The following is a 12,983-nucleotide window of genomic DNA, read 5'->3' as shown; positions in this document are numbered from 1 at the left end:
GACCATTAAAAGTGGGGAAAAAAAAGAAAAGAAAAAGAAAATTCCAATTCAACAAACATTTATGAAGAACCTACTGTGTGAAATGTATAACCCAGTAGAATTGCTTGTCAGTTCTGGGAGAAGGGAGGGAAGAGGGGTGGGAAAGATCATGAATCATGTAACCATGGAAAAATGTTATAAATAAATAAATAATTGAAAAAAGAACCTACTGTGTGCAGAGCACTGGGGGAAACACAAAGTTTTGATAAAACATGGTCCCTGTCCTCATGGAGATCACAGTTTAGGAATAAGACACATGAATGGATTAGACAGAAAACTCAAATAATATTCATACATATCACATAAGTGAATAAAAGCACTCTTGCAAAATATTGCGTGAAGGCTGAGAGCAGGAAAGGCTTCCTAGAGAAAGAGGTATTTCAATTGGGCTTTAAAGATGGGTGGGAATTCCTCATTAGACCTGAAGTTTGTCTCCTCTGACTGTTAGAACATGTAAGTCAGGTCACACAATTACTCCTCTGCTTATTTTACATATGAGGAATTAGATACTCAGGGAGGGAAATGACTTGGCCAAGGTCGCCCATTTCCTAAGTGGCAGATAGGATTCAGACCTTGGGAAAGAGAGGGGTTAGATTTGATGATCTGTGGTGCTAAGATAAAGTCTGTTAGCTGCTTGTTTTTCAATGACTATAAGTCATCTTCAAGGTTCAACATGGTTCCTTCTCCTTGGTGGTAACAGGATCATTATGACTTTGGGATGAGAGCCGTGAAGACTGTTATCTCTGCAGCTGGCAATTTGAAACGGGAGAACCCAACTATGAATGAAGTAAGTGCCAGTGATTTGGGGTGCATCCCCCAACACCCTCCCAGCTCTCTTCCATTTGGAAGTATTCCTCTGGGAAGATGGCCCAAGAGAAAGTCAAAGAGCAGACCTAGGCCTTGAGGTCGAGGGGTCTGGAGGGGAAGTGACTCCCAGAAGAAATCTGTTCCTGTATCTTTGTAGGAACTGATCTGCCTCCAGGCCATTCGGGATGTGAATGTGCCCAAGTTCCTGCAGGATGACCTCAAGCTCTTTGCAGGCATCGTATCTGACTTGTTCCCTAACATTAAGGAGGAGAAGATAGAGTATGGTATCCTGGACCAAGCTATCCGCCAGGCCTGCTTGCAAGACAGTCTAAAAGATGTGGATGGTGAGTGTGAAGGCAGAAGGCCTGCTTCCCAGAAGCCATTCTTAGGCAGTGGAGGGGGAAACAACCATGTCTCTGTGCCCCCCAGCCCTACACCTCTGGCAGTGTTCATGGAAGAATGGTCCTCCTATTGGACATTGTAAATGGCATTATGTGTTATTGTGTACCAAGCAGTAGAGAAAAACACAAGAGAGAGAAGTCCAAGGAGGGGAGGTTAGTTTGTGATTCAGGCCTAGAGCTCAGGAAGCAGATTAGGATAGATCTGGTTTGGTTTATTTGATTAAGCATATTTAGTCCAAGTTTTTTTTTCTTTTTAAAAATAGTTTATTTTTTCCAACTACATGTAAAAATAATTTTTAAACACTTCTGTTTAAACCCATGGCTTCTGTCTTAGAATTAATACTAAGTATGGGTTCCTGTAACCATGGGAACATATTCTAAATTAATTAAATTTTAAAAATGAAAAAAAGTTGTTTCCAAGGCAATTAGAGTTAAGTGACTTGCCCAGGGTCATACAGCTAGGAACTGTCTGAGGCCAGATTTGACCTCCCATCTTTAGACTTAGTTCTCTATTCACTGACCTATCCAGCTGCCCCATAACATTTTTTTTTAATTTTGAGTTCCAAATTCTCTACATCTTTCCCTTCCCCCTTGTTGAGAAGGTAAACAATTTGTTAAAGGTATTATAGTCATGCAAAACATATCTGATTAGGACAGATCTGGAAATTGTCTGTTTAGAAATGAGAGAATAGTACCTGCAAGCTGATGAGATCACCAAGCAAGATATTCTAGAGGGAGACCCAGTACAGAGCATTTTAAATTGGTATTAGCAGGGTTCATCTCACCATTGTAAAGATTAAAATTTAGGGGAGATGGGGAGACTGAGGCAGGTAGAAATTAGTTTCTCTCTGCAAGGAGTATTATATTTTTTAGAGGTTTATTAAAGTTAAGGATTAAAAATATACAAGTAAGAAACATGTGCCTAGGCCAGAGGCCTAGACAAAATAACCTCACATCATGGAAGAGACGCCTCTGCTCCAAAACGGAAGTCCAAAAAAAGCCAAGACCCCTTCAACAGCCTTTGAATCCGCTTAAATACCTTCTCGATCTCGGCCCAGGTGAGATTACAAGGCATTCTGGGGAAGTGGAGCAAAGGCTCATGGGGATTGTAGTCCTGTATTCGAGTCTATTTTTTACACCATTTACCAATTCTTGGATATTTAATTTGTTTCCAGTCCTTTACATTTACAAATAATCATCTTTTTTTTTTGGAGTGGCTTCCACTTCTGTATACTACTTAGCCTATATATATGCAATAGTGGCAAGTCAACTCTGACATAAGATCACAAATTTAGAGGTCTCAGAGGCCTTAGATTTGATCTAGTCCAATCTTGTTAAAAATAATAGGTTGTTCAGAGTCATACCCAAGGAATCCAAGCCAGATCTTTTGATTCCATATCCAAATCCAAATCCAGCTGACCCTCGTCTTCTTCTTACAGGCTTTCTAACCAAGTGTATCCAACTGTATGAGACCACTGTGGTACGCCACGGCCTCATGCTTGTAGGGCCTGCAGGCTCGGGGAAGACCAAGGTAAGAATGGTCTCATGACCAAAGTAGGCTACAGCCTCCTGGGTTGGGTTGAGAGCTGGGGAGAGCAAGAAGAGAGAATCTGTTCCCGTTCCTCTGTCCTGGGCATACCTCCTGATCACGGATGGCAGCTCTGTCTTCAGAAAGGGACAACAACCATCTCCTGTTGTCCTGGAATGACCAAGGAGCTAGAAACAAGGGCTCAGAGATTCTAGCATCTTTCATATTTGTGGGTACTTTTGACCTACCACCAGAGAGCAAGATGAAAACCTTTGGTCTCAAAGGATGGCAAGAGGAAGGAGCCATCGTAGTTGGACTGGTGCTTACTTCTCCCTTACAGACAGAAAGGACCTAATGAGTCCTCAATGTCCTGCCAAAATGGGCTTACTAGCAAGCACACCTTGGCACTACCTCAGATAAGGAAGTTCTGAAAAGACCAGAGCTGGTGAAGGTCCAGAGAAAGTAGTAGCAGGTGGCCATGTGTGGGTTCAGGAAGTCAGCCTTGGGACCTGAACGGTGGAGAGGGACACCTTTCTGGGGGAGGGGGTGAGAGTGCCCCTGGACATCTCTCTAGACACAGATTGGCAGCCTCCCAGGCCTCAATGCCACCCTGGCTCTTCAGAGTCAGGATCAGGGTACACAAAGGACCTTCAGGGATTTTCTGTCTCTCTCTTGATGGGGGAAATGGAGGCCTCTTTTTTTTCCCCTCTGGGTCTGCACTGTTTTTTTTTTTCTTTCCCCATTTGAATTAGTTTATTTAGTCAATTTAGAACATTATTCCTTGGTTACAATAATCACATTATTTCCCTCCCTCCCCTCACCCCACCCTTCCGGTAGCCAACTCACAATTTCATTGGGTATTACTTGTGTCCTTGATCAGAACCTATTTCCATGTTGTTGTTTGCACTAGGATGTTCATTTAGAGTCTACATCCCCAACCACATCCCTTCGACCCATGTATTCAAGCAGTTGTTTTTCTTTGGTGTTTTTACTCCCACAGTGTTTCCTCTGAATGTAGATACTGGTTTTTCTCTTGGATTTCTCCAAGTTGTTCAGGATCACTGCATTGCCACTAATGGAGAAGGTCATTACATTCGGTTGTACCACAGTGTATCAGTCTCTGTGGACAATGTTCTCCTGGTTCTGCTCCTTCCACTCTTCATTAATTCCTGGAGGTTGTTCCAGGCCCCATGGAATTCCTGAAATGGAGGCCTCTTGAGAAAGAGAATTGCCTAAAGTTGCCTGAAGAGATCTTTTCTCATGTGTCTGCTGCCTCTTGAGACTCAGACTTTCCTGTGTCTCTCTGTCTTGCTAGTGTTACAAGGTCTTGGCAACCGCAATGACCTCCCTGAAAGGCCAGCCCTCCATCAGTGGTGGTGTGTATGAAGCTGTCCACTACTTTGTTCTCAACCCCAAGTCCATCACCATGGGCCAGCTTTACGGGGAGTTTGACCTGCTAACACATGAATGGTAAAGTTTGGGCCCTTCGGTCCTGCCTGGGGTTTGGGGAAGCTTTAAAGGGGCACTTGAGCTCTCTCTGGAACTCATGCCTCTCAGCAGACTAGAACCCCTCGTAGTAGTCCTGAGCAGCTGACCCCCGGTTCCTGGCTGGGTCTGTCTGCCACCTGGCCTCCTAATTCTTCTGCTCCTCCTCCATCGACAGACAACATCTAGTCTCCGAGGTTCCCCACTTGCATCTTTCTTGACCACCTCCCCCTGCCACCCCTCCTCCCATCCTCTCTTGTTTCCTTCAGGACTGATGGGATTTTTGCCTCCCTTATCCGGGTTGGGGCCATTTCCTCAGACACAGACAAGAAGTGGTATATGTTTGATGGTCCCGTGGATGCTGTTTGGATTGAGAACATGAACACAGTGCTGGATGACAACAAGAAGCTATGCCTCAGCTCTGGGGAGATCATCAAACTTACTGAGGTGCCTTTGTCTTCCAGGTCATCCTGGGAGGAGTCCCTCATGTTAGCCCCTGTGCCCAGGGGCTCTGAGTTTAGGCTTACAGACACTCTTGCCTTGGGGCAGCACTGGGTCCCAGTGACACTTTTCTTTGAGGAGTAGTTTCCTTTTCTCCTTCACTCCTTTCCTGTCTGTAATCTAGTTTGTCTGAGCCCCCTGGGGCAGCGCAGCAGGACTAGGCAGGTACATGATGTTGCTCTAAGTCAGTATTGGCCAAGAACATCCCCTGGGTGTCACCACAAAAAGACTGTTCTCTCTTCATATTCCTAGTTAATTTATAGCAGTCTCCAGGCTTTAACCTGTTAGACTTCATGGCAAAGTGCTCTGAAAGCTAGAGCAGAGTGAGTGAGTATATAGGCGAGATTATCCCCATTTCACAGATGAGGAAGCTAAGGATCAGGGGCCAAAGGTATCCAACATGAAAATCTTATCGATGCCAGGTCTCCCAATTGGGAAATGGTCCTGGTGCAATTTGAAGTTAGAAGACCTCAGTTTGAAGTCCAGTTTTACTTCTTAGATAATCCACTTATCCTTTTGGGGCTTCCATTTCTATAAACTGAGAGAAAGCTGGATTTGACTATATTATCTCTTAAGGTCTCCAAAATCCTATAAACTTCCAAATCAGGCCTAGTTCTGCCAGTGCCTGCCTCCATTTCTGATTCTTCTGTAGTCTTCTGCCAGCTTCTTCCTTCTTACTGTACCCGCTCTCATTTCTGTCTTTTCTCTGTCACTGAGCACAGAGTCTCTCCTTATTGTTGCTTGGAGGTCTCAGGGAAAACTCTTGTGTCAAGACTTTTTTGAATTTGTTGTTTTCAGCCAATGACCATGATGTTTGAAGTCCAGGATCTGGCGGTTGCCTCTCCTGCCACTGTATCCCGATGTGGCATGGTTTACCTGGAGCCCAGCATCCTAGGAATCATGCCCTTTACTGAATGCTGGCTAAGGAAGATCCCCGGCCTCCTCATGCCTTTCAAGGATAAGTATGTGAGCCTGTTCGAGAAGTTTCTGGAGGTAAGTGAGGGCACTCAAGATATGGTCAGCCTCTGCACCTCCTAGAACAGCACCCATCACTCTCCAAAAACAGGATGCCCACATTGGCCTTCTTGGCATTCCTCAAACATAACACTCTCTCCTGTTTCCATAACCCCCACACTACCTTATAGCTTCCATAGTGGCTACTTCTTTTTTTAAACCTTTATCTTCTGTCTTAGAATGAATATCATGTATTGATTCCAAGGCAGAAGGACGGTAAGGGCTAGGCAGTATAGGTTAAGTGATTTGCCCAGGGTCACACACCCAGGAAAAATTTCTCTAGACCCCCAAATACTAGTGCTTCCCCTCTGAGATCACTTGCCATTTGTACTGTATAGATCAGTGATGGTGAACCTATGGCACACAGAGCCCTTTCTGTGGGCATACCTGCCATTGTCCACCAGAGCTCATTACTAGAAAGCCAGAGGGACTGGGGTGGAGCTGTTCTCCTACCCCTCTTCATGCGCCTGAGTACATTCCTTACTCTACCTGTCCTCCTCTGCTCAGCAGCCCAATGGGAGCACTTCCTCCCTCCCCTGTCTGGGTTAAGGAGGGTTGGAGGGCAAGGGGGAATGGACATGGCATTCAGTCTGGGCAGGGTCCAGCACTCCATTTCTAAAAAGGTCACCATCACTGGTATAGATTTTGTTTATACAGTGTTCTTGGTGGGTTCTCTCCCCCTAGAGGGTGAATATCTTAAGAACAAAGACCATGTTCTTGACTTTCTTTGAATCCATCAGCATTTATCATAGTACTTACTAAATGCTTGTTGACTAATTGACTTGATTTGACATTCATGGGCATGGGAAAAGAAGGTGGGCTATAAGGAGACAGAATTGGAAAATTCTAGAAGCTCTAGTTCCTTGTACAAGGCACAGACCTCAGCCTGGCTTTTTAACTTGCCCTTTTCCAGGAATCTATTGAGTTTGTCCGAGGATCAGTAAAGGAAGTGATTACCTCCACAAACAGCAACCTGACCATGAGCCTCCTCAAGATCATGGACTGCTTCTTTAGTCCATTTGTGCCCAAAGAGGTAGGAAGACTAGCTTCTGGCCTCCCCTTCCACAGCTTAGCTCTCCTAGGCCACAAAGAAGGAGAAATAGAAGCCATCCAATACTCAGTCTACTAAGGGTTAAATGTAGGTTATAAGATTACAGTATCACATAAGCTTTCTTTATTTTTTTAAATGTCTTGTTAATGCCTTTTGTCTTTTTCTTTTTTAACACTTACCTTCCATCTTAGAATCAATACTGTGTATTGGTTCCAAGACAGAAGAGTGATAAGGGCTAGGTAATGGAAGTTAAATGACTTGCCCAGGGTCACACAGGAAGTATTCAAAGTCTGATTTGAACCCAGGACCTCCTGTTTCCAGGTCTGCCTCTCTGTTCACTGAGTCACCTAGCTGCTTGATAATGTCATTTGTCTTAAGTTTGTAGTTACCTCATATCCTGACCTACTCCTAATCTGTGAAGAGATAGGGGTTCATAGGTACCAGTCACAGTGGAACTTCGAATAGAAGAATGAGGGACCTGAGGAAGGGAGAGAGACAGAATTACTTTGTTGTCCAGAGCATAAAAGTAGGGTAAAATTGATATGATAATTCAAACTTTTAAGAGAGGCAGATAGACAAAGATCTCTCTAGAGAAAGAGGGAAAATTCAAATGGCACATTACAAGATCCTTTTATTTAGGTTGTGACATTTCCTGTGACCCCAATGCACTCTTCTGCTGATAACTTTTTCCTGCCCACCACTTAAGGACTAAAGCTGTCTCCTCTAAGGAGCCAAGACTTCTTCCCAAAATGGCTTCCTGAATAGGAAGCATTTGGGAAAAAAAAGCCTTGAAATTCACAGAATACCAAATAACAATCAAGAAATCCAATGAAAAACTATAATAAAAGTAACTTCTACCATAGAACTACACAAAAAAAAATCCTCTAGAAACACATGAGCAATGGGAAAGGGATACACCTAAGCAGAGTGTCAGTGTGGCCCAAGATGGGTTGACAGATAGGTTGTAAGGCTTTGTCTCAGAAGCAGTAAAAACAGAGTTCCCATAAGAAAGTTCTAAATTCCAGAAATCCCTGAAAACTTGGAACTTTAGAATGAAAGGGTGAAGGCAGGGACTAGTGGAGGTGCTCAAATCCTCAGATCAGTTTATTCCAGATGCAGAGGCTCCATCATTCTTAACAGTCAGACCAGAGACTCCAGAGACCTGAAGAGCCAGCACTTAGAACCTTAAAGATCCAAGAGAACCTCTTCCAGTGAAGGGGAGGTCAGCACAGGGACCTAAGGGACTCCAAGTGAGGCCAACCAACATTGACCATTGTAATAAAGAGATAATCTGTGAAACTATTTCTGGTTGTAGTAAATGGATACTCTGGCTTGTGACTAGAGAGATGCTAGGGGAACCTGTGTTATAACGGAGATAGAGGCACTTCTGAGAGATAGAGAGATGCTATTAGAGGGGGTACTCTGGGGTTGCCTATTGATCACTATTGATGGCTAATAGATCAAGATTATTTCCTACCCTCCTCCTCCCTCAATCCCTCCCTTTACCACCCTCTTCTTGAAGCCTTTGGCTTTGCCCCTACCCCCTGAGTGGACTATAAGATTTATGAGGGAAAACTCTTTTCTCTTCCTTTCTCAAGTAAGGGGGTTTATTGGGAACAACAGGATGGAGATTGAGGTAAAATGAGGTGAGAGGGATGAGGTTTGTCCTTAATCTACAAGGAAGGGTTATGAGGGTTTTGGGAAATGTCAGTCTTGTCATAGCTGTGACATAAAAGTCTGTCAGGGAGATGGAGGACAACTATTAAATCTTCTTTCTTCTTCCAGTTACACAAAGCCACCATTAAAAGTTAATTTCTTCTCAGCCAACTCCAGAAGCTCCCCAAGGGTCCTTCAGCCTGGGACAGAGATCAGTTCTCAGCTTTTCCCCCCTTCAACCAGAAGCCAAGGAAGTATCCACCTTGGTTAGAAACCCCAGAGAAGAAAGTCTCTCAGTTCATCTCCTCTGACCAGGCTCCAAATGACTTTCCTGGGAACATTCTATTTGTAATCTTCACCTTGATTGACAGATGATGTCCCCAGCTTTCTGTCTTGCATGCTTGTCTTGTCTTGTAAATCCTCTCTTCCTTCATGCCTCTTCCACACCATCCTAACCAGAAAAAGGGTAACAAAAAATTCAACCAACCTCAAAAAAATGAGCAAATCTAATTCTCAGAAGCCAACAGCAGAGACTCAAAGGAAACAATAGATTTTTGACAATACCTAGAAGAAATGATTCAAAGGTTACACAATTAAATAAAAATTCTCAAAGATAGAATTAGTAGAATAAGTTAGCTTAGAAGAGAAAGTGATAAACCCACCTAAGAAATGGAGTCCCTGAAAACTGGAAGAGGATAAACAGAGATGAATGACTCCAGGAGTCAGGAAGAAATGTAAGAACAAAATCTTAAGATTGAAAAAAATGGAAGAAATATTAGACATGAAAAATAACTGGCCTGGAAAATAGATCAAGGAGAGCTAATTTAAGAATCACCAGATTCCCTGAAAATTATGACTAAGAAGCCTATATCCTACATTTTGAGAATTAATAAAAAAATTTAAAAATTAATAAAAACAATAAATGAAAACTACCCCTTAGGACAAAGGAAAGCTAGAAAGATTGAAAGTGTCCTTGGAACTTTCAGATGGTTCAACATCAGAAACTGATCCCATTTTATCATTGAAAATAACATGGAAAAAAATTATTTCTGTCTGCTTTGCCTCCACACCGTAACAACCCCATGGGACTTCCACCTCTTAACTTGAAGCAGAAATTTTCCATATGTATTGTCTTAATAACTATTAATAAATGAATTCAAGAATATAGCAAAAACCTCCTGAAAAGAACCTCAAAAGGCAAAATCCAAGGAATGTTATAATCAAAATCCAGGGCTCCCACATCAAAGAAAAAATGCTGCAAACATCCAGAAAGGAGTTCAAGTGCCAAGGAACCACAGTCAGAACCATGCAAGACCTGCCAGCTTTACTGTAAATGAGAGATCTTATAATACAGTATCCCAAGAGGCAAAAGAGGCTTACAATCTAAGAATAACTTACCTGTAGAACTGAGCATTGTCCTAGAGATGAAAAAATGGACTTATGATGGAATATTGGATTTTCAAGCATTTCTGATGGAAAGACCTGAATAAGAACTCAAATGCAAACATAAAGCCATAGAAACCTGGAAAGATAATTTTTTTTTCAAGCAGTTGTAAGGGAGTTGAAGGAAGGAGAAGAAACAAACTTCTGTTCAGAACCATAATTTCTTCAAGGGGAATTGAGGGAGTTAAATAAGTAAAACAGTGGAAAACAGGGATAGATTGGTTCTGTTCTGAGGGTTTTAAGAGAGGAAAGAGAAGGGCAAGAATAAGGAAGGAAGGTGGAGGAACTGGCTATTTCTCATAATTGGGGCTTATAAAATGAATATTACAAACTTTATGGAAGGGTTGGGAGAATTGGGCATCATGTCAGCCTCACAAAGAAAGTTGAATATGCACAAAAATAGTTTGGCTTAGAATTACATCAAACAAAACAGTGAAACAAGTGAGGAAGGAGGGAGGATAACACCTGGAAGGGAATGGTCTCAAGCAGAATAAATTTCTGGATACTAAAGGGAGGATGAAAGATGGGAAGGGGAGAACAGAAAAGATTCAGAACCTGAGAGGATGCCTTACATTGCCTTTTGGACACTTGGGGAATGGCTGAACAACTTGATATATATATATATATATATATATATATATATATATATATATATATATATATATATATATATATATATATATATATGGAGAGCGAGAGAGAGAGAAAGAGAGAGAGAGAGAGAGAGAGAGAGAGAGAGAGAGAGAGAGAGAGAGAGAGAGAGAGAGAGAGAGAGAGAGAGAGGAAGGGAATGAAATGGTATTGCACTGTAAGAAATGAAGAGATGACTAGAAAATTCCATGTAGTATGACAGGAGCAGAATGATTTGTGCCAGGACAACAGCAGAAAGAAAAACAGCTTTAGTTGACTTAGTTCTGATCAATACTCAATGGTGACCAGCCGTATTTCCAGAGGACTCATAACTAAGCCTGCCAGCCACTACCTGACAGATAGGATGGATGTGGCTGCTGTGTAGATTCCTTTTGCTGGGCTGCACTTATTTGTCACAAGTTATTTTTTCCTATTCCTTTCTCTTGGTCATTGAAACATTTCAAAAAACACACTGCAGAAAGTTGAAATGAAAACAGACAGGAAAGAGTGTTGGCAATAATATTTATAATGTATTACATCTACATATTTCAAAACAAAGCAGAAATTATGGGAGATTTACCATTTCAAAGAATGTTTTTTTTGTGTGTGTCTTTTGCATATGGACAATAGTCTTTTTTTTAGTGGTTGAGGATAAAACAATTTGAGTGGGACTATGTCTTCTTCTTTTCTCTCCTTTACTATTTTTTCTTCTTTTTCTTGCTTTCTGTCTTAGAATCAAAACTAAGTATCAGTTCCAAGGCAGAAGAGTGGAACGAGCTGGGCAATGGGGGTTAAGTGATTTCCCAGGGTCATGCATCCAGAAAGTGTCTAAGGTCAAATTTGAACCCAGTACCTCCTGTATCCAGTCTTGGCTCCCAATCCACTGAGTCACCCAACTGTCCCATTTAGTATTTCTCTTAAATTTCATGTGAATAGCAAGAAGGCAGAAATATCTGACTTGTATGAGAAGTCTTATCAGAAGCACTTTTAACACTTGCAGGTTCATGCTTCTGTTATAAATACAGTCTGGTTACCTGGATTGGCTTGAGCATAACAGTTGAGTCTTCTGTTGTTCAGTTCTTTCTGTATGATATCTTTAGGTCTCAAGCTTGAGGGCAAGCCCCTTTGTTGGGGGTCTTCATCTTGACATACCCCAGGATTCCATGAGCCCTCTATTTAGAGTCCCTCTGAGTATTTCCCTTTCAAGGAGTCACAGTGCTTATTAAAAGTTCCTCAGTTTCTGCTTCCTTGAATCAAGGACCCAATCAACCTGCTTTCTGGTGCCCAGTTTTTCAGTCTCTGCCTTTTAACCCTCCCCCAACTTAGTTCAAACACTTATACCTCCCTTGGCATGCCATTCTTTAGCCAGTATGTCCCTTAATTTTTGCTTAACATTTATAAACTTCCCGATTACGTTCTCAGCTAAATATGAGTATACTTAGATGCCCACATTTTAGGGATTATTTTTTCTCTATTCATGAGTTTTGGCCATGGTTAGGAAATGGTTATTTCATATCCATGACTTGTAGGACATACAGGCTTGGAATTTTTACTTGGAGTGTCAGAAGGAAGAGGAATCTTAATGATAATATAATCATTTTACAGAGGATGGAGGGATTGCTCCAAGGTTACATTGTGAGTTAGCTGTAGAATAAATCTGAATCTGGAAAGTGAGACAAGGATTTTACCTTACTTTGTCTTTCATATGCATACCATATGAAAGTACCATAGTTTGAGCTATGCATGTGTTACATGAGGGGTATATATACATCTTATGCTGGTCTCTATGTGGGGTGCCATCCTGAGCTGTTTGTCTCTTACATACTAAGCATCTCCCATTTCCTGGCTCCTTAGGGTGTCAAGAAAATTCCCCATGAGAAGCTGGTTCGAGTTGGAGAGCTAGTGGAACCTTGGTTCATCTTCTCCCTGATATGGAGTGTGGGAGCCACTGGAGATGCCCAAAGCCGTGCAGCCTTCAGTTTGTGGCTCAGGCAAAAGATGGATTTGGAGGAGGTGAGCAGTGTGGCCCTACCCCAAACACACTTAGGTCACTTTGGATGCCATGGTGAAAACACATGATGAAATATCTTCTCTAATCTTATTCCCTCTGATAAAACCAGAACTGTTTCTGATACTAAGCCATTTGGCAGGCCAAGGACAGTAGCTATGGCTGCTGATATGGGGGCTACAGCCTAGGTAGAAGCAATTGCCAAGTCCCATCTCCATAAGAACAATGGCTGTGGAGACTATTGGGCTTACTTGCCTGTCTGTGGCCATCATCAGTGGTGGTATTGGGGATGGGAAGAACACTGAGTGCTTTCTCCCCAGGAATTGATAGTCTGCCCCCAAGCCCAAAGCAGAACTAGGAGTCTGGGGTTGGGAGGTGGCGAGGCTCCTGGGATGTCTTTGTGAGCCCTGAGGAGAGGTG

The 12,983-nt window shown here is 42.5% G+C and overlaps 1 protein-coding gene across 2 annotated transcripts in view; it reads left to right on the top strand.

Moving 5' to 3' along the window:
* Nucleotides 1-12,983, top strand: part of DNAH1 (dynein axonemal heavy chain 1) — a 144,531-nt gene that overhangs the window by 77,958 nt on the left and 53,590 nt on the right. For both annotated transcript variants that reach the window (XM_056804959.1, XM_001380306.4), the window contains exons 33-40: nucleotides 740-826; nucleotides 1,004-1,190; nucleotides 2,687-2,778; nucleotides 4,091-4,245; nucleotides 4,530-4,707; nucleotides 5,560-5,754; nucleotides 6,689-6,808; nucleotides 12,410-12,568. In XM_056804959.1, coding sequence (XP_056660937.1) covers nucleotides 740-826; nucleotides 1,004-1,190; nucleotides 2,687-2,778; nucleotides 4,091-4,245; nucleotides 4,530-4,707; nucleotides 5,560-5,754; nucleotides 6,689-6,808; nucleotides 12,410-12,568 — 1,173 coding nt within the window. The remainder of the gene's footprint in view (nucleotides 1-739; nucleotides 827-1,003; nucleotides 1,191-2,686; nucleotides 2,779-4,090; nucleotides 4,246-4,529; nucleotides 4,708-5,559; nucleotides 5,755-6,688; nucleotides 6,809-12,409; nucleotides 12,569-12,983) is intronic.

The sequence above is a fragment of the Monodelphis domestica genome, chromosome 7 (genome assembly GCF_027887165.1).
Source record: "Monodelphis domestica isolate mMonDom1 chromosome 7, mMonDom1.pri, whole genome shotgun sequence".
Classification (NCBI taxonomy): domain Eukaryota; kingdom Metazoa; phylum Chordata; class Mammalia; order Didelphimorphia; family Didelphidae; genus Monodelphis; species Monodelphis domestica.
This window is presented reverse-complemented; position numbering and strand designations above follow the sequence as displayed.